Source organism: Aquarana catesbeiana, linkage group LG08, assembly GCF_042186555.1.
Source record: "Aquarana catesbeiana isolate 2022-GZ linkage group LG08, ASM4218655v1, whole genome shotgun sequence".
Classification (NCBI taxonomy): Eukaryota; Metazoa; Chordata; class Amphibia; order Anura; family Ranidae; genus Aquarana; species Aquarana catesbeiana.
Window position 1 is genome coordinate 34,379,956 of NC_133331.1, and position 26,738 is coordinate 34,406,693.

At 44.9% G+C, this 26,738-nt stretch overlaps 2 protein-coding genes across 3 annotated transcripts in view; one reads left to right on the forward strand and one right to left on the reverse strand.

Annotated features, from left to right (window-relative positions):
• The window catches only part of TCERG1L (transcription elongation regulator 1 like), a 325,277-nt gene that overhangs the window by 195,901 nt on the left and 102,638 nt on the right, over positions 1-26,738 (forward strand). For both annotated transcript variants that reach the window (XM_073595691.1, XM_073595690.1), the window contains one exon: positions 12,582-12,698. In XM_073595691.1, the coding sequence (XP_073451792.1) occupies positions 12,582-12,698 (117 nt within the window). The remainder of the gene's footprint in view (positions 1-12,581; positions 12,699-26,738) is intronic.
• On the reverse strand, positions 6,499-7,398 carry LOC141105685 (elongation factor 1-delta-like). The gene has a single exon (XM_073595692.1). The coding sequence runs from the start codon at positions 7,339-7,341 to the stop codon at positions 6,547-6,549; it is 795 nt and encodes a 264-aa protein (XP_073451793.1). The 5' UTR covers positions 7,342-7,398; the 3' UTR covers positions 6,499-6,546.

Sequence of the window (26,738 nt, forward strand, 5' to 3'; positions counted from 1 at the left end):
GCTCACGGGGACAGGGGAACTTTAAAAACATTTTTTTTTATTGTTAATTTTACTTTAATTATTTTAGCTTGACACTTTTTTTCCCACCAAAATTTTTTTGATCACTTTTATTTCTATTACAAGGAATGTAAACATCCCTTATAAAAGGAATATGGCATTACAGGTGCTCTTTACAGTGAGATATGGGGTCAATAAGACCCCACATCTCACCTCTAGGCTGGGAAGCCTGAAATAAAAAATAAAAAAAAATCACCGCTTCCCAGCCGAATCGGCACCGTTTTTTTTAATATAGAGGTCGGGCGTGACGTCATAACATCGCGCCCGGCCTCCGAACGATCATAGAGACTCCGGCGACCATCTGGTCCACCAGAAATCTCTATTCTGAACATTCGGGGCCGGCGGATCCTGTGTCCGACTTACCGATCGTAGCGGTGAGTGGGTAGAAGCACCGGAGGGCGGCGGGAGGGGGGGTTGTCCCCTCTCGGCTCCCATTAGAATGATCAAGCGGCGGAACAGCCGCTATGATCATTCTTATGGTGCACAGATTCGCTGGCTCTAAAAGACGATATCTGAATGATGCCTGTAGCTACAGGCATCATTCAGATATCCCCACTCAAAGCCGAGGACGTCATTTGGCGTACGGCGGGCGGGAAGCGGTTATGTGTGTAGTATATACATTTTCTATTGAATATGAATAATTATGAGACAAATGTCCTACTTTTTTACACATACTATAGATATGTTAGTAGTAAGTGGAAATACCACCAACTCGCGCAGATGAACCAATCTTATGTAATTAGATGTGTATAATAACAACAAATACTGTAGGAGCAGCACGTTGTAATGAGGGTGATATAATTATTTAAATGAGTTATTATTACATAAAACACAAACATTGGCACCTTCCAATAAAGCGTTTATGACTACCTGTAATGGGGGTCATTGGATTTTGGTGAGTAGCATGTGTGGCTGGTGATGGTGGTGGAAGACATACTCCTTTGCTGATTGCCGAATATAGGAAGATTATATCCAGAAATTGTTTATATGAACACTTTATTTCACTTAATAGTGGGATTCCTTATTTTTTGATTGATTTTTTCTGTGTTTTGTTTTATGGGTTTTTTTTTGATTCCCCACTTGGACTCTAAAGCTAAGAAGCTTACACATGATATATTATTCATAAATTGTCATGTTTGTGGTTCATGCAATATTAGCACTTTTTTGCACTTGAAACATTAGCTTCAAAGCTAAGAGGCTTACACTTGATATATTGTTGTGTTTGTGTTTTATGCAATATTAGCACTTTTTTGCACTTCCACTTTTATAGAGAGCGCAGTTTCAATCAATGAATTTAATAAATTATTTCACGTTATAGATATGTTAATTATAACTCCACACAACATTTGACCCTCCGCGTACTTCATTCAAAGTCCCACTTTCTTGTTCTCCCTTTTATGAAATAATGTACTTGCACTGGCCATATGGGTATATCTGCTCACGTGCACCACAGAATCCTGCGAACAGTTACAGCTTTTTTTACTTTTTTTAATAATAAAAAAAAAACATATTTAAAGAATAACTCCAGCTTTTCCTCCCCAAAACAAAAGCAACAATTGTGCATGTAAATGAATCACAACACCGCTGTCAGTCTGTGTGTAACCTACCTCTCCTTTAGCTGTATACAGCAGGTTTCTGTGTCTGTGAAGTCACTCCTCCTCCTGGCTGAATTTCAAAGTTCTCTGACTTCCTGTTTATTTTCTTTTCCAGCCCTGAAGCCCTGATACTACATGTCCCATGATCCTTTGAGCCTCTGTAGTTTCAGAGCAAGCTATGGGAGTCACTTGTACCAGTTCTGGGAGTTGATGGTGGTGGGTCCTAGGGTTACTGTGGGTGTTATTTGGCCTTCATGTGGGTGGTGAAAGGTGTAAATGTGTCATACATCCTTCTGTGTCATTACAACAATGGTTTACTGCAAGACTACAGAGGAAAGGCCATGGGAGGTTATTATGAAGGTGTTTCCTTCATATGTAAATAAATCCCTTCACTGAGAGCAGGGCTCTGAGAGGGTGGGATCTGCGGGGTGGGACTCCCTGGTCAGCATATTTAACCAGCCAGGATTGACTTCTAATTGTGAACCATTCAATCCTGCCCAGCAGCATCACAGCTAGCTCTCAGAACAGGCTATGTATGAAGATGTTCCCTTCTTAAATAAAGCTTTGATCTATGAGGTAGGACTTGGGAGGTTTGGACTTTTTCTGTAGGTGTGACTGAGCAGGATTGAATGTTAACTAGGATGTATTCAATCCCACTTACCTTCAGAGCTGTGATGGAAGTTACATCATTTGCAGAGACTACAAAGGGGAGTGTTATAGACTCAAGATGCTAAAGGACGTGGCTGTGGAAGGGACAGAGTCTATCAGCGGGATATACAGAGTGTCACATGATACAAAGCCACAACTAAACCCAGAATATCAGGGGATCTGCAGACAACAGAGCAACATGGTACAGAGGCATGATATATGCTGGGACTGATCATTCCATTCAGTTCTAGTGTAACGAAAGTTGGATTTCAGCCAAAACCGTTATAAGTTTTGCATAGGAGTAGGAGATGATTAAAAACCTTGTCATTTTTTTTTTCCATTATTTGTCAATACTTTGAGCAATTGACCTGAAACTGTAAATGCGATGGCTGCATTATTTTTTGTTTGTTTGTTTTTAACTTGATCCTGCCAGAAACACCTTTTTTATCGTAAGGCGACAATGAGGAGCAGAGTTGTTGTCCTAGGACAGTAAATGTGTTAGGACCACAAAACTGCTCCATCTCTCATAGGGGAACATATGGGATTGTGGTCTGTAGTTAACAGAGGTGACCTGGGCAGAGCTGATAACACTTCTTGCAAAAACAAAACAGACCATGCAGAAACTTGGAAGCCTACTGGATTTTGTAAGATCAGCAGGTACCTTTGCAAGGATCAAATATAAAAATATGAATAACAAACATTTTTATAGTATATTTAACATTCCAAAAGGCAGCAAATAAAAGTTAATTGTTCGGCTTAATAGACAATTTAACTTCTAGTGATGGACAGAGTGAAAATCAGTCCATTTGAAGTGTTTAACAAATTCCTACCACAGTCGTGTACCAAAACAGAGCGCTTATTTGTATCTGCTCCAGTATTTGTTCAGGTACCATTCATTTGGGGTGGAGCAGTTAGCCGTTCTGAAATTTTTTGCAATTACTGAACATGATTAATGGCCACCTTAGAAACTTTTTAGAGGCAATTTACTTTAAAACATTGATATATATGTCACAGATGATAAATGCTCTTTAGTTGGAAAGTTATAGTAATTAATTATACGAGATTTCTGCTTTGTGTAAGGAGTGAAAGGAACCAGAAACGTTTGTGTTTAAAGAGATTCATTTTTTAAATTAAAAAAATTGCAATATACCAGCTATACTTTACACAGCAATTCTTTTCAAGCTAAAGATGGTTTTCGTGTGTAGGAGACAGAAAGGAGTTTGTCTGGGGTCCTACAGGTCATTCTACAGAAGGCTTAATCAAATATCCAGTTTTTTGAATGTATATATATATAATAGGGCCGTGGAAATTAATGATTAATTCCTCGATTAATCTTTTATTTTTTTGATCGGTAGGCTGCCTGCCCTGGGGCTGCTTTGGGCCAAGCTGTGGCTGCAGCTCCGCTCCCTCCTCCTCCACTATATGTCATACACAGTCTGCGGTCATCTCCTGCTGTGTGTCTCAGGGCTGAGTGTGAAAACTTTGGCAGCGCTGTGAGAAAAGTCCCGCCCTCCTCCTAGATGAGCTCCTGTGATAGACGCAGTGTTCTGTCTATCACACGAGCTGATCTAGGAGGAGGGTGGGACTTTTCTCACAGCGCGGCCAAAGTTTTCACACTCAGCTTCAGGACACACATCGGGAGATGCCCGCAGACTGTGTAATCCAGGCGCAGGCACTGACTACAGTGAGGCTGCGATTATGGGCACGGTGAGGCTGCGATTATGGGCATGGTGAGACTGCATTATGGGCACGGTAAGGCTGCCATTATAGGCATGGTGAGGCTACGATTATGGACATGGTGAGACAGCATTATGGGCACGGTGAGGCTGCGATTATAGGCACGGTGAGGCTGCGATTATGGGCACGGTGAGACAGCATTATGGGCACGCTGAGGCTGCAATTATAGACACGTTGAGGCTGCGATTATGGGCACGGTGAGACTGCATTATGGGCACGGTAAGGCTGCGATTATGGGCACGGTGAGGCTGCATTATGGGCACGGTAAGGCTGCGATTATGGGCACGGTGAGGCTGCGATTATGGGCACGCTAGGGCTGAGATTATGGGCACGGTGAGGCTGAGTTTATGACGTGTGACGTACTAGCCATGCCCCACTATGTCCGGCTTTGGCCGTTTCCATACCAATGGTGCTAAATCAGCTAAAATTAGTTGGATCTGTATGTTTCGTTATAGTTAATCGAAATTAGTCGATTAATCAATAAAAAAAAAACGATTAATCGAACACGAAAATTTTAATCAGTAACGGCCCTAATATATATATACAGTGAGGGAAAAAAGTATTCGATTCCCTGCTGATTTTGTATGTTTCCCCACTGACAAAGAAATGATCAGTCTATAATTTTAATGGTAGGTTTATTTTAATAGTGAGTGACAAAATAACAGCAAAAATATCCAGAAAAAAGCATTTCAAAAAAGTTATAAATTGATTTGCATTTTAATGAGTGAAATAAGTATTTGACCCCTTCGTAAAACATGACAATAATTGGTGGCAAAACCCTTGTTGGCAATCATGGAGGTCAGACATTTCTTGCAGTTGTCCACCAGGTTTGCACACACCTCAGGAGGGATTTTGTCCCACTTCTCTTTGCAGATCCTCTCCAAGTCATTGGAGTTTGGGAACCTTCAGCTCCCTCCACATGTTTTCTATGGGATTAAGGTCTGCACACTGGCTAGGCCACTCCAAGGACCACTATTGTGCTTCTTCCTCCTTTGTTGCCTTGGCCTTGTGTTTTTTGGTCGTTGTCATTCTGGAATACCCATCGACGACCCATTTTCACTGCCCTGGCTGAAGGAAGGAGGTTCTCATCCAAGATTTGAGGGTACATGGCCCCGTCCAATGTCCCTTTGATGTGGTAAAGTTGTCCTGTCCCCTTAGCAGAACACCCCCCCCCCAAAGCTCAATGTTTCCACCTCCATGTTTGACGGTGTGGATGGTGTTCTTGGGGTCATAGGCAGCATTCCTCCTTCTCCAAACACGGCGAGTTGATGCCAAAGAGCTTGATTTTGGTCTCATGTGACCATAACACTTTCACCCAGTTCTCCTCTGAATCATTCAGATGTTCATTAGCAAACCTCAGACAGGCCTGTACATGTGCTTTTTTGAACAGGGGGACCTTGGCGGCGCTGCAGGATTTCAGTTATTCATAGCGTAGTGTGTTACCATTTGTTTTCTTGGTGACTTTAGTTCCCGCTGCCTTGAGATCATTGGCAAGATTCTCCCGTGTAGTTCTGGGCTGATTCCTCACTGTTCTCATGATCATTGAAACTCCACGAGGTGAGATCTTGCATGGAGCCCCAAACTGAGGGAGATTGATAGTTATTTTGTGTTTTTTCCATTTGTGAATAATCATACCCAACTGTTGTCACCCTCTCACCAAGCTGCTTGGCGATGGTCTTGTAGCCCATTCCAGCCTTGTGTAGGTCTACAATCTTGTCCCTGACATCCTCGGACAGCTCTTTGGTCTTGGCCATGGTGGAGAGATTGGAATCTGATTGATTGATTGCTTCTGTGGACAGGTGTTTTTTATACAGGTAACAAGCTGAGATTAGGAGCACTCCCTCTTGCTGATTGATAGGGGATCAAATACTTATTTCAATCATTAAAATGCAAATCAATTTATAACTTTTTTGAAATGTGTTTTTCTGGATATTTTGTGGTTATTCTGTCTCTCACTGTTAAAAATAAACCTACCATTAAAATTATAGACTGATCATTTCTTTGTCAGAGGCAAACGTACAAAATCAGCAGGGGATCAAATACTTTTTTTCCCCTCACTGTATATGTACAGTGCATTCATCTACTTAAAAGCCCCATTTATGTACATGAATGGAGGGTCATGTAACGTACTGGGACCAGTAACTTTATTCTTCTAGACTGCAGAACGGGAGGGTTTATCTTTGGGTGCTTACTATTGCCTGAGTGATGTGGACTGTTTCAATTGGTATTACACTGACATGGTCCTCACAAGCTCCAGAAGACTGCAGTTGAACGAAGAATCATGACAAGGGAAAGCAGCAAGACCAGTCCGATTCCACTGGTGGATCATTGGTCTTCACTAACAGAAGAGGCCCTGCAGAAGATCACATGATGGTGGACTCCAGCTTTTTTTTTTTTTTTTTAAGTGTTCAGATTAGGCTTTTAACTTTGTCACATTTCCCCATTTTCTTTTTTTTTTGGGGGGGTTTTACTGTTGTTTATTGTTGATCAGTCCAGCCTTTAGGTTTTGTTAGATCTTGTTGAATGCTGCAATGTCCACGCTCTGCACATAGTCTTCAAACTTGGTGATCTCCTCCTCCAGGATATCGGTGCCCACTTTGTCATCTTCCACCACGCACTGTATCTGCAGCTTCTTGATGCCGTAGCCCACAGGAACCAGTTCGGAGGAGCCCCACAGCAGACCGTCCATCTGAACAGAACGAACGCATTCCTCCAACTTCGCCATGTCTGTCTCGTCATCCCATGGTTTCACGTCCAGCAAGATGGAGGACTTGGCAATGAGTCCCGGCGTCTTGGATTTCTTCTCTGCATACTGCTTTAGTCTCTCTTGTCTGATTCTCTCAGCTTCTGCATCTTCCTCCTCATCATCACTGCAGAACAAGTCAATATCATCATCGTAATTGTCGTCCTCCTCCTCTTTCTTGAGCTCAGGAGCAGGTCTGGGAGGAAGAGTTTTGCCGGGTTGCAGGGCTGGAAACTTGCACACAGGTGGAGGTTTTAGTTCCACTTTTTCTGAGGTAGCATTTTTCTCCAGCACACCGATCCAACTTTCCAGCTTGGAGATAGCGAGCTGCAGATCCTTCCCCACTTTATGTAAATGCTGGTTCTCGTGTTCTACATTGGCGACCCGGGCCTGGAGGTCACTGCTGTCTCCATTGCTGTTGGGGGCTGCGGCTGCGCTCTGTGCCTGGATGTGAGCGTTGGTTCTGGCTTTGCTCAGGCCTTCATAATACTGTCTCTCTGCATCGTCATACTTGTATTTGTCAAACCAGATCTTCTCTGTGCTCAAGCAAGTAGCTGCCATTTTTCCCAGAGACGCGGTTGTGTCAGGAGAGAGAGCGGGAGGGAAGGCACATTTCCCCATTTTCTATAAAATGCAACAAATAAAAGGAATCGGCAATTGGAAAGTTCACTCAAATCTCACTGATTTCCCTATAATCTATTGCAAAGAGAAATTTGCTTGAGACTTGGGACTGAGGTGAACTGGAGTTTTATAGCATATGTTTTGTCAGGAAGTTTACATGATTAATTAAGTCAGTGATATTGATTATTTAATCAATCGATATATATTACAGTGCCTCCTGCCTTTTGGCATAAAATTAAAGCAATAGATATAAATCTACTGACTCAATTAATTGTTCTCTGAATTCATTACTCTGAATGTAGATATTTTAAAGCACATATAAAATTATATGAAGTTATGGACAACGGAAAAAGAAATACAGAAATATTTAACAACTAAGTCATGAACAATCACGCATATCAATAGGAATACCCACATGACATAGACGCGTTTAAATTATATCACGGACTCAAAATTAATATTGCTAAAGATATATGCCTAGGGACCAGAGTGAGTTGAAAAATGAACTTTTCACTCATAGGTTTTATAGCCACTGTAAAAAGTACCAACAATTGGACTAAACTAGCAGACAACCAGATCTGTGCTGTCAGACTGTCCCCTTTGCTTCCTCCATAGCAGAATAAAGGGGTGCAGTCTATGCTACATGCTGTGTAATACAGCTTAGATTTAAATACTTAACCGCTTGCCGACCAGCCGCCGTCATTTTACTGCGGCAGGTCGGCACAATCCCGTGAACCGTCGTAGCTATGCGTCGGCTCGCGGAATCAGGATAGCAGGCGCGCGCCCGCTGCACAGCGGGGGTGCCGATGCTCGTGGCCAACGGTCACGATGACCACCGGCCAGGAGCGTCCGCGAGCACGAGGGACAGAACACGGAAGTGTGTATGTAAACACACAAATCCCTGTTCTGCTCTGAGAGGAGTGACAGATCGTGTGTTCCTATTAGCTAGTTCCAGTGAAGGGAACTCTTAAGGTGTCAGCATACCAAGACATTTTGGACAATTTCATGCTCCCAACTTTGTGAGAACAGTTTGGGGATGGCCCCTTCCTGTTCCAACATAACTGCACACCAGTGCACAAAGCAAGGCTTAAAAAGACATGGATGAGGGAGTTTGAGGTGGAGGAACTTGACTGGCCTGTACAGAGTCCTGACCTCAACCCTATAGAACATCTCATCCAACATCAGTGCCTCACCTCACAAACGTGCTTCTGGAAGAATGGTCAAACCTTCCCATAGACACACTCCTAAACCTTGTGGACAGCATTCCCAAAGTTGGAAGAGTTTAAAGCGGAGTTCCACCCAAAAGTGGAACTTCCGCTCATCTGATTCCCCCCCCTCCGGTGCCACAATTGGCACCTTTCAGGGGGGAGGGGGGTGCAGATACCTGTATTAGACAGGAATCTGCACCCACTTCTGGGAATAGACTCCCGCGGGAGTCTCGCCCCCTTCCCCACCGCCCCGCTGTCTCCTGGGAAACACACAGGTCCCAAGAGATAGCGGGGACCACTTAGGATGCGCAGCGCAACTCGTGCATGCGCAGTAGGGAACCGGGAAGTGAAGCCGCAACGCTTCACTTCCTTATTCCCTCACCGAGAATGGTGGCAGCAGCAGCCTGAGAGCCGAGCTATTGCTCGGCTTCGGCTGCCGACATCACTGGGCTCCAGGACAGGTAAGTGTCCGTTTATTAAAAGTCAGCAGCTGCAGTATTTGTAGCTGGCTTTTAATAATTTTTTTCAGGTGGACTCCCTCTTTAAGCTGTTATAGCTGCAAAGAGTGGGCCAACTCAATATTGAACTCTGCGGACTAATGCCGCTTACACACGATCGGAATTTCGGCCCGCAAAAGACCGTTGAGTGTTTTTCATCGGAAAATGCGACCGTGTGTATGCTCCATCGGACTTTTGCTGGCCAAATTCCAGCCAGCAAAAGATTGAGAGCATGTTCTTAATTTTTCGGTCGGAAAAAGTTCCTATCCGAAAATGCGATCATCTGTGGCAATTCCGACGCTCAAAATTCCTACGCATGCTCGGAAACAATTGGACGCATGCTTGAAAGCATTGAACTTCATTTTCTCGGCTCGTCGTAGTGTTGTACGTCCCTGCGTTCTTGACGGTCGTAAGTTCAGCGAACTTTTGCGTGACTGTGTGTATTCAAGGCAAACTTGAGTGGAATCCTGTCGGAAAAGCCGTCATATCTTTTTCCGATGAGAAGTCCGATTGTGTGTATGCGGCATAAGACTGGAATGCCATTAAAATTCATGTGTTTGTAAAGGCAGGTGTCCCAATACTTTTGGTAATACAGTGTATATTATCTGCACAACTCATATTTTATCATTGAAAATAGGAGAAACCCTGACAGTTTACTTGAAAAACTAGGTTGTTCTTTCCAAGTGTATCTAAAGGCTTTGTTTTTAGTTTTTACTGAAATGTGGCTTCGACCTTCAATCCTCAAATAATGAAAAGCATCAGCTGTGGAATTTATGTAAAAATCCTGAAAAGGCTAATGAATAGCACTAAGCTTTAGTGTTTGTAAAGGCACAAGGTTTTTTGCCGTCATAAATTCTGTGCATGAAGGTAAAAAACATTATGTGTGCAGCAGCCCCCTACGCCTCCACTAATACCTGAGCCCCCTCTCGATCCGGCAATTCCCACGACAGCCTTGGATCTCTGGGGACTCGCACTCCTGATTGGATTTTGGCAGTAGTGGTAGCCATTGGCTCCTGCTGCTGTCAATCACAGCCAGTGAGTCAATCAGTAGACAGAGGGGGCGGGGCCGGGCCACGGCCCCATGTGTGAATGGACAGCGTGCCTGCTTGGGTGCCCCACAGCAAGCTGCTTGCTGTGGGGGCACGCGACAGGGGAGAGGGGCCAGGAGCACCAGCGTGGGACCTGAAAAGAAGAGGATATGGGCTGCTCTGTGTAAAACCAATGCACAGAGCAGGTAAGTATAGCATGTTTGTTATTTTAAAAAAAAAAGACTTTAATATCGTATACATACATATATAACACAAAATATAAGGGATAAAGCAATATGGGACACAGTGGTTTTATCCTAGAGGTAACACTTGGTTAATACTTCCTGTGTGGCAATATTGAAAAAATGCCCACACCAAGATGTAGCGTTCCTCTTGGTAGTTCCCACATAGATTAAAAAGAATTGCTCGCTCTACATGTTTTGCGACCTAAAATGTCACTTCTTCAGGAGCTTCAATAATTCTAGTTGGAGAAACATACTCAAATTAGTATACTGTACAAAATATTGGCATGGTGGTACAGGTGTGTGTATGTACATGAACTCACCAATAATGTGGTGCCTGAACAAATGTTCTCAATGCTCACATATACCGGAAATAATGGCCACAGAACAACCCCCTCCAATTGGAGATGACAACCAGGGACATCAGGGCCACCCAATAGCCACAACAAAGGCACGGATATTGGGATGTGGGGATGTACATGTACAGTAAACTGGGTATAAAAGGTATAGCATTAAATATTGATATAAACTACATCATTTGAGGTTGGGGTGTAGTATAGTATTAAATCCCATACTTACATATAAGCCAGTCTGCCTCTACTACTGTGTGTGTCACTTTAGGCCAGATGCTTTTCAATCTAGGGAAAAAAACCATAGAGTTGGTCTTGACAGGATCTTTAACCATATAATGGTAGTAAAAGCCTAGCCATAGAAATAAATATGAGGAAAGGCAACTAACAGGGCTCAAGATTAGCTGGTCCAAGATAAAGAAATTCAATCAGAATCATGTGCGCACATTCACAAGGAGTATACAGGCATCCAATACCGCCAGGTTAAACATTCACCACCTGGTAAACAGAGTAAATAGGCATACCATAAAAATCAGGGGATTGTATGCATACACTAGGGCGAAAGTGACATGACAAACTGGCAGATAGGCTGTTCAACCTGCAAGTGAATATTTCTCAGAGCTTAGCGAATGTAGTGAAATTTCACATTGCAAAGAATACTCAATCATATGCTATGCATGAATCTATCCATTGCATATAGAAGGTGGCCTGGTGAGAGGGGGCTGCGCCTGGGCGCCCCTAATGGATGGGCCTCCCCTGCGTGGCACTGCAAATCGATTCAATCCTATTGGAACCCTGAATTTGTATCCATATCTGACTTTACTCCCTCACATATGCAGCCCTCCCCTGAGTTTTCTACACTGCACCTTAATGTAACATAAATCCCCCCCCCCCAGTAATATCACCATCTTCTATCTCTTAGCAGCAACACGCCTTCTTTTGCATAGATAGAAGACCACCAGCACTCCATTGTTGTCCCATGTCGAAGTAAATTTGTATTGCTCTTATTAAAGATCAATGGCTTTGAAACGCAGCACTTTACATAATTTTCATAGTATTTGGTATATCTGGATCAAAACTTATACTCTAACATAGAACATTCTATTTTTTCTTTCTGTTGCTTGCAGCTTCACTTTTCATGATTGATACTCTGTTTTGACTAACCTGAATGACCTTTGTATTGTTACATCAACCCCATTGTTTATGTTTGTGGAGGATTTTCTTATCTGTTCATGTTTTTGATCAAAATTCAATAAATTCCTATGTAAAAAAAAAAAAGAAAACTTATGCCGCGTACACACGAGCGGACTTTTCGACCAGACTGGTCCGACGGACCGAGTCCTGCGAACAATTCTACCGTGTGTGGGCTTCATCGGACCTGCAGTGGACTTTTTCGGTCGAAAATCTGACGGACTTTAGATTTGGAACATGTTTCAAATCTTTCCAACGGACTCTAGTCCGGTTGAAAAAGTCAGCTCGTCTGTATGCTAGTCCGACGGACGAAAACCGACGCTAGGGCAGCTATTGGCTACTGGCTATCAACTTCCTTATTTTAGTCTGGTCGTAAGTCATCACGTACGAATCCGTCGGACTTTGGTGTGATCGTGTGTAGGCAAGTCCGTTCGTTGGGAAAGTCAGTTGGATAGAGCGTCGGACCAGTCCGGTCGAAAAATGTCCGCTCGTGTATACGCGGCATAAAGATGTTGGAATCCAAACAGAGGCAGCGTTTTATGTCCTGACATTGAAAGTGTTTCATCCTGTCTTTCTTCGACATTTTACCTATTCATATGGTATATTAGATGAACTAAGTGCAGCTTAAAAAAGTTTTGAATGACGGTCCTTTTTTTTTCCCCAGGATGCAATTCAAGAATTGAAGCTCAAGTCAAACCACTGCTACCAGCTCAAATGGCCAGATTAGCCAAGTCGCCAGCAGTTACTTTTGTGACTAGTTTGGCAGATCACGCAACTAATGGTAAGTTCATTAAGTACACTGCTGTCAGAACTGAATATATAGCCTTGGAATGCATACAGAGGAAATAATCTATCTGGCCTGTATTTTTTTTTTTTTTTAATATAGTCTTTCCTGTAATGCACGCACTATACCACCCTTTGCTGCTAATTGGATGGTCAGAGACTGCAGACATAGTACAAGAGATGGTCAGAGACTGCAGACATAATACAGGAGATGGTCAGAGACTGCGGACATGGTACAGGAGATGGTCAGAGACTGCAGACATAGTACAGGAGATGGTCAGAGACTGTGGACATGATACAGGAGATGGTCAGAGACTGTGGACATGATAAAGGAGATGGTCAGAGACTGTGGACATGGTACAAGAGACTGTAAGAGACTGCATACATGTGAGGGGGTGACAGAGAGAGACAGAGGGGGTGACAGAGTGAGGGGGGTGACAAAGAGAGACAGAGGGGGGTGACAGAGAGAGGGGGGTGACAGAGAGACAGACAGAGGGAGGGTGACAGAGAGAGAGAGGGGGGTGACAGAGAGAGAGGGGGGGTGACAGAGAGAGAGGGGGTAACAGACAGAGATGGGGGTGACAGAGAGGGGGGTTGAAAGGGAGAGACGGGGGGTGACAGAGAGAGAGGGGGGTGACAGAGAGAGACAGAGGGGTGACAGAGGGGGGGTGACAGACAGAGACAGAGGAGGGGTGACAGAGAGAGGGAGTGAAAGAGAGAGAGGGGGGTGACAGAGAGAGAGGGGGGTGACAGAGAGAGAGGGGGTGACAGACAGAGACAGGGGGGGTGACAGAGATAGGGGGTAACAGAGAGAGACAGAGGAGGTGACAGAGATAGACAGAGGGGAGTGACAGAGAGAGAGAGAGGGGGTGACACAGAGAGAGAGAGGGGGTGACAGAGAGAGAGAGGGGGTGACAGAGAGAGAGACGGGGTGGCAGAAAGAGACAGAGGGGTGACAGAGAGAAGGGGGTGACAGACAGAGACAGAGGAGGGGTGACAGAGAGAGGGGGTGACAGAGAGATGGGGGGTGACAGAGAGAGAGGGGGTGACAGAGAGAGACAGAGGGCAGTGACAGAGAGAGACAGAGGGCAGTGACAGAGAGAGAGAGGGGGTGAAAGAGAGACAGGGAGAGTGAGAGAGAGAGGGGCGGGTGACAGAGAGAGAGGGGGGAGACAGAGAGAGAGAGGAGTGTGACAGAGAGAAACAAAGGGGCGGTGACAGAGAGAGAGGGGATGAGAAAGACAGAGGGGTGACAGAGAGAGAGAGGGGGTGACAGAGAGTGTTGATGAGGGGTGAGAGAGAGCGGTGATGGGGGTGGAAGAGAGGGGTGATGGGGGGGTGAGAGAGAGAGGGGGTCAGAGAGAGAGACCCCTAGCCCTGTCTGCAGTCCCTCTAGTGCCCCTATATCCCAGTGGTGTGTGCAATGCTCAGTACGGTACCTTGCATGCCAGTAGGATGTCCATGATGGCCAGCAGCTGGCAAGCCCCTTTTTAATTCTGGGTGAGAACAGGAGGTGCTCTGCTCCTTCCACTGGATCTATGATGTGACATGGAGCAGTCCCTGGCTGCTTACATTTCCTGCCCGTCCTTTTTCAGTCTATTCTCCAGGCCTGGGAGCAGTGAGTAGGTTTAAGGAGTCCACGTGTTCCAGGCTCTGGGAGTCGCCGGGGACGCTGTGCCCGCTGTTTACTGGCCTCTTGCTGCTCTCCTTTCTCGAGGAGGCCTCATTCTCCTGGGCCGCTCACTCACACTATGTAGACCGCATGATGTCATCCTGCCCACCCCTTGAGGCCTTCACTGTCCTGCTCCTCGCACCAGCTGTCACCTGCCCTGATAAACTGTGTACAGGTGCGAGCAGGGCTGGCCGCCAGTGCTAGGATAAGAACCAAGTGGGGAACCCCCGGTCCGATCCCTGATTCCGGAGGGGGCAATTTTCCCCTCCTTGCCCCTACCTGCCAACGCCCATGCCACCCATTATTGCTACTGTCCTGCTAGGGGAGAGAGGACCAACAAAGCACACAATTAAATTATAACAGTTTGTAGCCCAATCTAGGAGGACACATGAGAGTTTGCCCAAATTTGGCTCAAATGTGTTACATAGAACTCCAGATTAAGGTAAATTGAGGCAACTTTTAAAAATTAAACAACATTTATTAACCACGTTCTGCTCTGATCTTTAGTCTTTTTATAGAAGGTGGTCTGTAATGGCAGCCTTTATATTCCACTTAGTAGGGTTTTCCATTAAGATAATTAAGTCAGATTAAACTACACATGCATGCTTTCTGTATCTGGAATTAGAAAGATCCTGGGCAATTCTGTGTAACTGGAGGTAGACCCAGGAAAAAAATCGCAAGGACCATGGTAGATTTAACCCCTTAATCAATGCAATAGCAGTATACCTCCTGATTTCACCTTCTTGCACAAGTACCAATTAGATGATTTTTCTATTTGTCAGTATAGCCATATACTAAAGCAGTTTTTTTTATCTCTTTTTTTATCTTTTTTATGTAGCTCAGCTAACAAAACAACTGAAAAAAATCTGTGATGCTTTTTTTATTTGCACTAACATTTACACTTTCAGGACAAGCTTTTGGGGAGTTCCCTTTTCTTGGTACAAGAAGTAATCATGGCCAAGCTAACAATCTTTGGCAATCCCTTTTTATATTCCCTCATTATGTACAGCTAGATGTTGTCAGTAGATATTGTTATTCAATGTCCTAGTCTAATGATGAATGTACCATTTTTTCTTACTACTTCCATTTTCTGTTCTTGAGCTTTATGCCGGGTACACACGAGCGGACTTTCCGGCATACTTGGTCCGGCGGACCAGAGTCTGCCGGACAATCCGACCGTGTGTAGGCTCCGGCGGACTTTTCCGGCGGACTTTTTCCCAAAAGCCCGCCAGACCTAGATTTGAAACATGTTGTAAATCTTTCCGTCGGACTCAGTTTCTGGCGGAAAGTCCGTTCGTCTGTATGCTGGTCCGACGGAAAGCCCGCTCGTCTGTATGCTGGTCCAACGGACCAGATACGAGGCAAGGGCAGGGTGTTGCATTTCGCGCTCGCTGCAATAGGAAAAACAAATTTTCCTATTGCGGCAAGCACGGGGCATACCAGGCCCTTAGGTCTGGTATGGATTTTAAAGGGAAGCCCCTACGCCGAAAAAACGGCGTGGGGTCCCCCCTAAAATCCATACCAGACCCCGATCCGAGCACGCAGCCCGGCCGGTCAGGAAAGGGGGTGGGGACGAGCGAGCGCCCCCCCTCCTGAACCATACCAGGCCGCATGCCCTCAACATGGGGGGTGGGTGCTTTGGGGGAGGGGGCGCCCTGCGGGGCCCCCCCACCCTAAAGCACCTTGTCCCCATGTTGATGAGGACAAGGGCCTCTTCCCGACAACCCTGGCCGTTGGTTGTCGGGGTCTGCGGGCGGGGGCTTATCGGAATCTGGGAGCCCCCTATAATAAGAGGGCCCCCAACCCTATGTGAATGAGTATGGGGTACATGGTACCCCTACCCATTCACCTAGGGAAAAAGTGTGAATAATAAAACACACTACACAGGTTTTTAAAATAATTTATTAAACAGCTCCGGGGGGGTCTTCCTCCGGCTTCGGGGGTCTTCTTCCGGCTTCGGGGGTCCTTCCGGTTCCTCTTCTCCCGGCGTCCGGTTGGTTCTTCTCCGCTCTCTCCGGCCTCTTCTCCCGGTGTTCCAGTTCTTCGGCCAGCTCCTCCGCTGTCTTCAGGCCGCTCTTTTGCCAGCGGAGGTCTGGACTTCTGGGCTTCTTGGTTTCTTGTCTTCTTCCCTCTTCTCTTCTCCAGATGTTGACATGATGTTCTCTCCGGCTGGACTGCTCTCTGAGGGCTCCGTTGTGACTCATATAGGCGGAGACCCCGCCCCTTATGATGTCACAGTCCCTGGGCATGCTGGGACTGTGACGTTTTAGGGGGCGTGGTCACTGGGTGATGTTGACCATGCCCCCTAAAATGTCACAGTCCCAGCATGCCAGGGACTGTGACATCATAAGGGGACGGGGTCTCTGCCTATATGAGTCACAAAGGAGCCCTCAGAGAGCAGTCCAGCCGGAGAGAGCATCGTGCCAACATCTGGAGAAGAGAAGAGGGAAGAAGACAAGAAGCCAAGAAGTCTGGACTTCCGCTGGCAAAAGAGCGGCCTGAAGACAGCGGAGCAGCCGGCCGAAGAACTGGAACACCGGGAGAAGAGGCCAGAGAGAGCGGAGAAGAACCAACCGGACGCCGGGAGAAAAGGAACCGGAAGGACCCCGAAGCCGGAAGAAGACCCCCGAAGCCGGAGGAAGACCCCCCCGGAGCTGTTTAATAAATTATTTTAAAAACCTGTATAGTGTGTTTTATTATTCACAATTTTTCCCTAGGTGAATGGGTAGGGGTACCATGTACCCCATACTCATTCACATAGGGTGGGGGGCCGGGATCTGGGGGCCCTCTTATTATAGGGGGCTCCCGGATTCCGATAATCCCCCCGCCCGCAGACCCCGACAACCAATGGCCAGGGTTGTCGGGAAGAGGCCCTTGTCCTCATCAACATGGGGACAAGGTGCTTTAGGGTGGGGGGGCCCCGCAGGGCGCCCCCTCCACCAAAGCACCCTCCCCCCATGTTGAGGGCATGCGGCCTGGTATGGTGCAGGAGGGGGGGCGCTCGCTCGTCCCCACCCCCCTTTCTGACCGGCCGGGCTGCGTGCTCGGATCGGGGTCTGGTATGGTTTTTAGGGGGGACCCCATGCCGTTTTTTCGGCGTAGGGGCTTCCCTTTATAACCCATACCACACCTAAGGGCCTAGTATGACCCGTGACAGGGCTCGCAAGGTGTCAATCTCGCCGATAAAAGATTGACTTCCTTTTCTAGTCCCGTCGCACCCGTCAAAATGAATGGACTTGTCCATGTGTGGGCAAGTCCATTCATTCTGAAAGTTCGCCGTAACTCCGGCGAAAGTCCGTCAGAAAGACGGGTGGACTTAGCCCACCGGAAAGTCCGGTCGTGTGTGGGCAAGTCCATCCGTTTTAAAGTCCGGCGCACCTGGCGGACAAAGTCCGTCGGAAGGTGTGCCGAACCAAGTATGCCAGAAAGTCTGATCGTGTGTACGCGGCATTATCCTGATTTCACTTAGTCACTTTAACGTTTTGTCCTTAAAGTGTAAGTTCACCTTTACAGAAAAATCTGTAAGGTGAACTTACACAGGACCCCCTCCTCACTCCCCCCAGTCCCACTGATCTGTTGCGTGGCGATCTCCCTTTCTGAGCCCCTGTATAGCTGCCTCCCGGGTCTAGGGCTTAGAAATCCCCTCAGCATTCACGTGTCTTCTTACCCGCTGGCAGGACGGGCTATGCAGGTTCTGATTGTTGTGATGGTGCCAACCAATTAGAATGCTCGGAAACGTCCCCCCTGATGGGGTACATTTTGGAGATTCAGCTGTGGGGATTTCTAAGCCCCGGACCCCTGAGGCGGCTATACCGGGGCTCAGAACTGGAGATCGTCGCAATCCAGGTCAGCGGGACTGGGGTGGTTGGGGAGGGGGTCCTGTGTATGTTCACCTTAGAGATTTTTCTATAAAAGTGAACTTACCCTTTAAAATGGCTGTAAACCCTTACATGCATAGTGAAGTGACTAGCATTAGGTGATACACAAAGCTAAAACAAATCCTCCTACATACGTTGTAGCTGTGTATCTGCAGTCCTTTCTTCTGTAGATTGTTCTGAAAACACAAAGATGAAAGGGTTTCTTCTCAGCTCTAGCAGCAGGGGGCAGGAATCTGAAGTCTTCACAGAGCAGATCTCAGTGAGGACAGCTGTGGGCCCTGATTGGAAGGGAAGGGACACACCCCGCTTCACCATATAGAGAACAAACAGCTGTGGACACCAGTCCCAGGCTGTGTGCTGGAGCTCCCTCCCCATCACTTTTTTAACTATTGTTGTCTGGAAAAACTGCAACAGGTGCCACATGCTGATAACCGAGGAACCAGGCAGCATAGAGAAATGACACTCAAAGCTTTGGAGTGAGGCAAGTACACAGTACAGTACCACTTTAACAAAGAACAATTAACTGGCTGTTAACTGGCTAGCTGGTGTTTTAGAGAAAAACATTTCTGATGGTCTTAAGTCTTTCCACATGTATTGCTGTAAAAGCCTAACTCCTAACAAACTAAACAGACTGAGGAAGAGCCAAAAAAAATTTGTCAAATTTTTAGCTCCTTCTGTGACCCCATTGGTGTTGTGGGCATCATCAGGACAGGAAGCCACAGACAGTAATAAATCATTTTCAGAAATGTTAACCGTTCCTCGCTCTACTAAAGATATGTTTGTGTTCATATCAGATGAATCACCCTTAACTTCCTGTCCTGACTAAAAGTAAGAGGATATTCCCCCATTAGGAACACAGAGAACAATCTTCCCCGCTATACCCAAAACAAAATTAAAGGCTAAGTTCAACTTTTTGTTTTCTAAATTAAATGTAGCAGTATACCATTAAAGGGGTAGTAAAGGCAGAAGGTTTTTTTCTCCTAATGCATTCTATGCATTAAGAGAAAAAAAAATTGTGTGTAGCAGCCTCCCCAGCACCCCCTAATTACTTACCTGAGCCCTATGTCTCTCCAGTGATGTCCAAAAATGTCTAAGCCGTCCGGGACACTCATCCTGATTGGCTGAGACACAGCAACGGCACCATTGGCTCCCGCGGCTGTCAATCAAAGTCAGTCAACCAATTAGGGGAGAGAGGGGACTTGGTCGGGTTGGGGCTCCATGTCTGAATGGACACATGGAGCTGTGACTCGACTCCAGTGCCCCCCATAGGAATCTGCTGACTGTGGTGGCACTCAATAGGAGGAAGGGGCCAGGAGCAGCAAAGAGGGACCCGAGAAGAGGAGGATCCAGTCTGCTCAGTGCAAAACCAACTACACAGAGGAAGTAAGTATGACATGTTTGTTATTTATATTTTTATTTTTTAAACAAGCCTTTACAATCACTTTAATGTTCCAGTGTTGAAGAAAAAAATGTTTGCTATATACTAATATTCCTCCATTGCTTCCTGCTATCTGTCCTTTCGAGAAAAGGATGGACTCCTGTCCATCCGAGAAAACTGTTAGTAGACTAAGTATTTCAGCAGCTGACCTTATTGACACACAACCTGCACCTGACCTCCCCACCAGGAGATTGCTCCCAACCTATGCAGTTACACGCAGGCATTGCCAGTGAGCACTGTTCTCCCTGAATACATAGGCAGTGTCTTCCTCTGCTGAGCAGTCATTTTCTACTTTACTTTCTTCTTACACAGATTGTTCATTTAGAAGAGTGTGCAGGAGCTGAGCGATCACATAATGGCCTATGTGAAGGAGAGATGTAGTACTTAGAACAGGAGAAATGTGTCCCTTGAAGTCTGTAAAGATCACCATACACTATACAATCTGACTGTACAATCTGCTTTAGATCTATTTATCAAATATGTAGTGCAAGGTCCTGCCTGATTGGATAGAGAGTGACTGAATAGATAGGTGCGTTCTTCTATGATATAGTTTTGGAAAATATAAAGCAGGCCATACATTATAAATTTTTTGTTCAACCAGCAGATTGAATGAAAAAGAAAAAGCTGATTCCCCATCTACACACGCTTAATGTGGATGGGGCAATCACTCTTGCTGAGCTATTGTATTCTGCCTTTCCTGCCAGCAACATACAATGATCAGTGTTGCCGGCTATAGCCAGCAGCACTGATCGTTTGGGCAGTGGCGGCCGGTGGAAATTTTTTGGGGGGGCAGCAAACAGTATATCACACCTCCGCCCGGTAGGTCGATCGCACTTAACCCATGACCCCATGGCCTCCCATTCTCCTGCTCTCCATGGGTCATTACGGTGGGGGCGGTGGCTTCCTCTTCCTCCCTCCTCCTTGGCCAATCAGGAGTCTTCTATTTTCGGAAAACGGGCCTCACATCCACTTCTGATTGGCTGGATTGAGGATCAGTGTTTCAACAGCGAATTATCATTCACCGTTGTAACATACCTGGGTGGGATTGGAGTGCAGTTTCTGCGACCCACCTGAGCCTACCCAATTTTGAGCCTCCGGCTCTAATCAGGTGCTTAAAAAAAAAAAAACTGCCCGCTGTAATTCATGCTCCCGGTGTCTGTCCATTATGCACATAAGGGGTGTTGAGGATAGAGGAGACAGCACCTGATCGCCCCTAATGGCCACTGCATTTGGGAAAAACCAACAGACTGGTTGTACCCCAGTCGAACTGTAGACCAACTTGTGTGCAATCAGCAAGCTGATACATGGATCAAAATTTGTCCGGCCCCTGCTGAACTGGCAAAATTTAGAACCATGTATGGCTGGTTTAAAGAATAATGTATATGTGTGTGTGTGTATATATATATATATATATATATATATATATATATATATATATATACACAAACACAGTGGGGACGGAAAGTATTCAGACCCCCTTAAATTTTTCACTCTTTGTTATATTGCAGCCATTTGCTAGAATCATTTAAGTTCATTTTTTTCCTCATTAATGTACACACAGCACCCCATATTAAGAGAAAAACACAGAATTGTTGACATTTTTGCAGATTTATTAAAAAACAAAAACTGAAATATCACATGGTCAGACCCTTTGCTCAGTATTTAGTAGAAGCACCTTGATCTATTACAGCCATGAGTTTTTTTGGGAAAGATGCAACAAGTTTTTCACACCTGGATTTGGGGATCCTCTGCCATTGCTCCTTGCAGATCCTCTCCAGTTCTGTCAGGTTGGATGGTAAACGTTGGTGGACAGCCATTTTTAGGTCTCTCCAGAGATGCTCAATTGGGTTTAAGTCAGGGCTCTGGCTGGGCCATTCAAGAACAGTCACGGGGTCATTGTCTTGTTGGAAGGTAAACCTTCGGCCCAGTCTGAGGTCCTGAGCACTCTGGAGAAGGTTTTCATCCAGGATATCCCTGTACTTGGCCGAAATTCATCTTTCCCTCAATTGCAACCAGTTGTCCTGTCCCTGCAGCTGAAAAACACCCCCACAGCATGATGCTGCCACTACCATGCTTCAGTGTTGGGACTGTATTGGACAGGTGATGAGCAGTGCCTGGTTTTCTCCACACATACTGCTTAGAATTAAGGCCAAAAAGTTCTATTTTGGTCTCATCAGACCAGAGAATCTTATTTCTCACCATCTTGGCATCCTTCAGGTCTTTTTTAGCAAACTCCATGCGGGCTTTCATGTGTCTTGCACTGAGGAGAGGCTTCCGTCGGGCCACTCTGCCATATAGCCCCGACTGGTGGAGGGATGCAGTGATGGTTGACTTTCTACAACTTTCTCCCATCTCTGGAGCCACAGTGATCTTTGGGTTCTTCTTTGTCTCTCTCACCAAGGCTCTTCTCCCCCGATAGCTCAGTTTGGCCGGACAGCCAGCTCTAGGAAGGGTTCTTGTCATCCCAAACTTCTTCCATTTAAGGATTATGGAGGCCACTGTGCTCTAAGGAACCTTAAGTACAGCAGAAATTTTTTTGTAACCTTGACCAGATCTGTGCCTTGCCACAATTCTGTCTCTGAGCTCTTCAGGCAGTTCCTTTGACCTCATGATTCTCATTTGCTCTGACATGCACTGTGAGCTGTAAGGTCTTATATAGACAGGTGTGTGGCTTTCCTAATCAAGTCCAATAAATATAATCAAACACAACTGGACAAAAATGAAGGTGTAGAACCATCTCAAGGATGATCAAAAGAAATGGACAGCACCTGAGTTATATATATGAGTGTCACAGCAAAGGGTCTGAATACACAGGACCATGAGATATTTCAGTTTTTCTTTTTTTAATAAACCTGCAAAAATGTCAGCAATTCTGTGTTTTTATGTCAATATGGGGATCTGAATACTTTCCGTCCCTATATATATATATATATATATATATATATATATATATATATATACTTGTACAATGGCTTCTTCAATAAATAACATTGGGCAAGTTATTGTAATCACAAAGGGACAGAAAGTGTGTTATGTTGAGAATCACCAGGGAAGTAATGGGAAGGAAACCTGAAAATGACGTTTTTGATTTTGAGTTTATATACATTAAATATACATTTCTGACACTTTAATGCTGATGTAGAGGGCTTTTACAGTAAATCGTTGTCACCAATAATTTAATCTTTTTTAATCAGCATTTAGCTGATAAAATGGTCTTTCCGCATTCCATTTTATCTTGGTAATGGCCCTGTCATTTTAAACAAGCTACACATCAAATATTCTGTGCGATATTGTATATTACATGCTAGCCTAGAGAACTGTACATTTAATCCCCATTATTGTTACAACTAATACAGAATGCAGCCTGTGGAGAACCATTTTATCTCAGTAGCTGTGTGAATATGGTTGAAAATGACTCTGGCGGTCACCTTGTTTGGACCAGTTATGTAAGACTTCTTCTAAATTATTCTAAACTCCTATTTGCATTTTTGTTATTTTCTCCCAAATTTTCAGTTTTCCTCTGCACTAATGATAGTTTAATTTGCAATTTACGTTGATGCAAAGGCGCTAACTCACTCATCTAGGTCAAATAGAAAAGTCAATTTACATGCTTAATGCATATAGAAGTTGAAAATATGCTGACAAAATGGGTGAGTTTTTATGGTCTCAATTATGCCACTAATGAGCCCACTTTAAACCAATCACCCCTTCCTATGATTGGTCTAGATAATGGCATTAGATGATAATTATCAATAAGGATTTAGCCTTTTGATGTTTGGTCAATAGCGGAGCAGGGAGGATAAAATGATATTAACGGAACACAAGCTGCTAAGAGGAGGTATATGTAAGATGTGATGACCTTTAATTACTAACAGGAATCAAGCTTTTCATCATGGTAATGTATGTTCTTTTCAGAGTGTTTTGTTTAAAAATTGAACAGAAAATCAAAGTGATTTTGGTTAAGCATGCTGGGTAAGTTAGTAAATGATGTAAAAAATGTATACTTCAAATAAAAACATAGAAATGTAGCCCTTTCAGGCGATGCTTTGACTGTGGTGGATCACAAACAGTGATTTCTTGTAATGCAAGGCTGGTAAGGGTGTGCAATTCATCCTATGACCATAGACACTGATCACTTGCTATCTGTTGAAGGTAATTTAAAATATTGCCTACATTACATGGAGAAACCAGTCTATGAGCGTCTGTGTACACTACATTGAAAAACCAGTCTATGAGCTTCTCTGTACAATACACGGGGAAACTAGTCCATGAGCTTCTCTGTACACCACATGGAGAACCAGTCTATGAGCTTCTCTGTACACTACATGGGGAAACCAGTCTATGAGCTTCTCTGTACACTACATGGGGAAACCAGTCTATGAGCTTCTCTGTACACTACATGGGGAAACCAGTCTATGAGCTTCTCTTTACACTACATGGGGAAACCAGTCTGTGAGCTTCTCTGTACACTACATGGGGAACCAGTCTATGAGCTTCTCTGTACACTACATGGGGAACCAGTCTATGAGCTTCTCTGTACACTACATGGGGAACCAGTCTATGAGCTTCTCTGTACACTACATAGGGAAACCAGTCTATGAGCTTCTCTGTACACTACATGGAAAAACCAGTCTATGAGCTTCTCTGTACACCACATGGGGAAATCAGCCTATGAGCTTCTTTGTACACCACACAGGGAAACCAGTTTATGAGCTTCTCTGTAAACTACATGGGGAAACCAGTCTATGAGCTTCTCTGTACACTCCATGGGGAAACCAGTCTATGAGCTTCTCTGTACACTACATGGGGAAACCAGTCTATGAGCTTCTCTGTACACTACATTGGGAAATCAGCCTATGAGCTTCTCTGTACACCACATGGGGAAACCAGTCTATGAGCTTCTCTGTACACCACATGGGGAACCAGTCTATGGGCTTCTCTGTACACTACATGGGGAAACCAGTCTATGAGCTTCTCTGTACACTGCACGTGGAAACCAGTCTATGAGCTAATCTGTATACTACATGGAGAAACCAGTCTATGAGCTTCTCTGTACACTGCACGGGGAAACCAGTCTATGAGCTTCTCTGTATACTACATGGAGAAACCAGTCTATGAGCTTCTCTGTACACTGCATGGAGAAACCAGTCTATGAGCTTCTCTGTACACTGCATGGGGAAACCAGTCTATGAGCTTCTTTGTACACTAGATGGAGAAACCAGTCTATGAGCTTCTCTGTAAACTACATGGGGAAACCAGTCTATGAGCTTCTCTGTACACTCCATGGGGAAACCAGTCTATGAGCTTCTCTGTACACTACATGGGGAAACCAGTCTATGAGCTTCTCTGTACACTACATTGGGAAATCAGCCTATGAGCTTCTCTGTACACCACATGGGGAAACCAGTCTATGAGCTTCTCTGTACACCACATGGGGAACCAGTCTATGGGCTTCTCTGTACACTACATGGGGAAACCAGTCTATGAGCTTCTCTGTACACTGCACGGGGAAACCAGTCTATGAGCTTCTCTGTATACTACATGGAGAAACCAGTCTATGAGCTTCTCTGTACACTGCACGGGGAAACCAGTCTATGAGCTTCTCTGTATACTACATGGAGAAACCAGTCTATGAGCTTCTCTGTACACTGCATGGAGAAACCAGTCTATGAGCTTCTCTGTACACTGCATGGGGAAACCAGTCTATGGGCTTCTCTGTACACTACATGGAGAAACCAGTCTATGATCTTCTATGTACACTACATGGAGAAACCAGTCTATGAGCTTCTCTGTACACTGCACGGGGAAACCAGTCTACTGCCCTGTACACACAATAGGATTTTCAGATGGAAAATGTGTGATAGGACCATGTTGTCGGAAATTCCGACCGTGTGTAGGCTCTATCACACATTTTCCATAGGAATTTCCGACACACAAAGTTTGAGAGCTTGCTATAAAATTTTATGACAAAAAAATTCTGATTGTGTGTACACAAATCTGATGCACAAAGTGCCACGCATGCTCAGAATAAATTAAGAGACGAAAGCTATTGGCTACTGCCCCGTTTATAGTCCTGACGTACGTGTTTTACGTCACCGCGTTCAGAATGATCGGATTTTCCAACAACTTTGTGCAACCGTGTGTATTCAAGACAAGTTTGAGCCAACATCCATCGGAAAAAATCCATGGATTTTGTTGTCGGAATGTCCGATCAATGTCCGACCGCGTGTACAGGGCATTAGAGTTCCTCTGTACACTACATGGTGAAACCAGTCTATGGTATTCTCTGTTCACTATATGGGGAAGACAGCCCATGATCTTCTATGTATACTACATTGGGAAGATGTAGTGTGTACAGAAGTATAGTTCATATACTTCTGTACACACTACAAGTAGATGACAGTCCATTAAATCTGTACAGTACATGCAGAGGAAAGTCCATAAATGTCTCTGTACATTGGGAAAGGCTGTCTTTAAACTTCTCTTCACGCTACCTGAGGAATACAGTCCATAAAATTCTCTGTACGTTACATGGAGAACACAGTATAGAAACGTCTCTGTACGCTACATAGAGAAGATGGTCGACAATCGTCTACACATACTACATGGGGAAGGTGGCCCATCGTCTTCTCTGTACACTACATGGGTAATACTGTCTGTGAATTCTCTGTACACTATATGCAGAAAGCAATTGATTAACTTCTCTGTACAATTCATGAAAAATATAGGGAAGACAGTCTATAAACCTCTCTGTAGCAAGCTACCTGTGGTCCATAAACTTCTTTATACACTACAAGGGGAGGAGAGCCAATAAACATCTCTGTACACTACATGAGACGGATGATCCAGACATGTTTCTGTAAACTTCAAGAGAAGGATGATCACTAAATACACTACATTAAAAAAAAACAGTCCACAAACTTCTCTGTACACTACATCAGAAGGACAGCCCATGAGCGTCTCTATACAGTAAATGAAGAAGATGGTCTATAAACTTTCCTGTACACTACATGGTTACGTCAATCCATAAAATCACATAGGAAGGGCAGT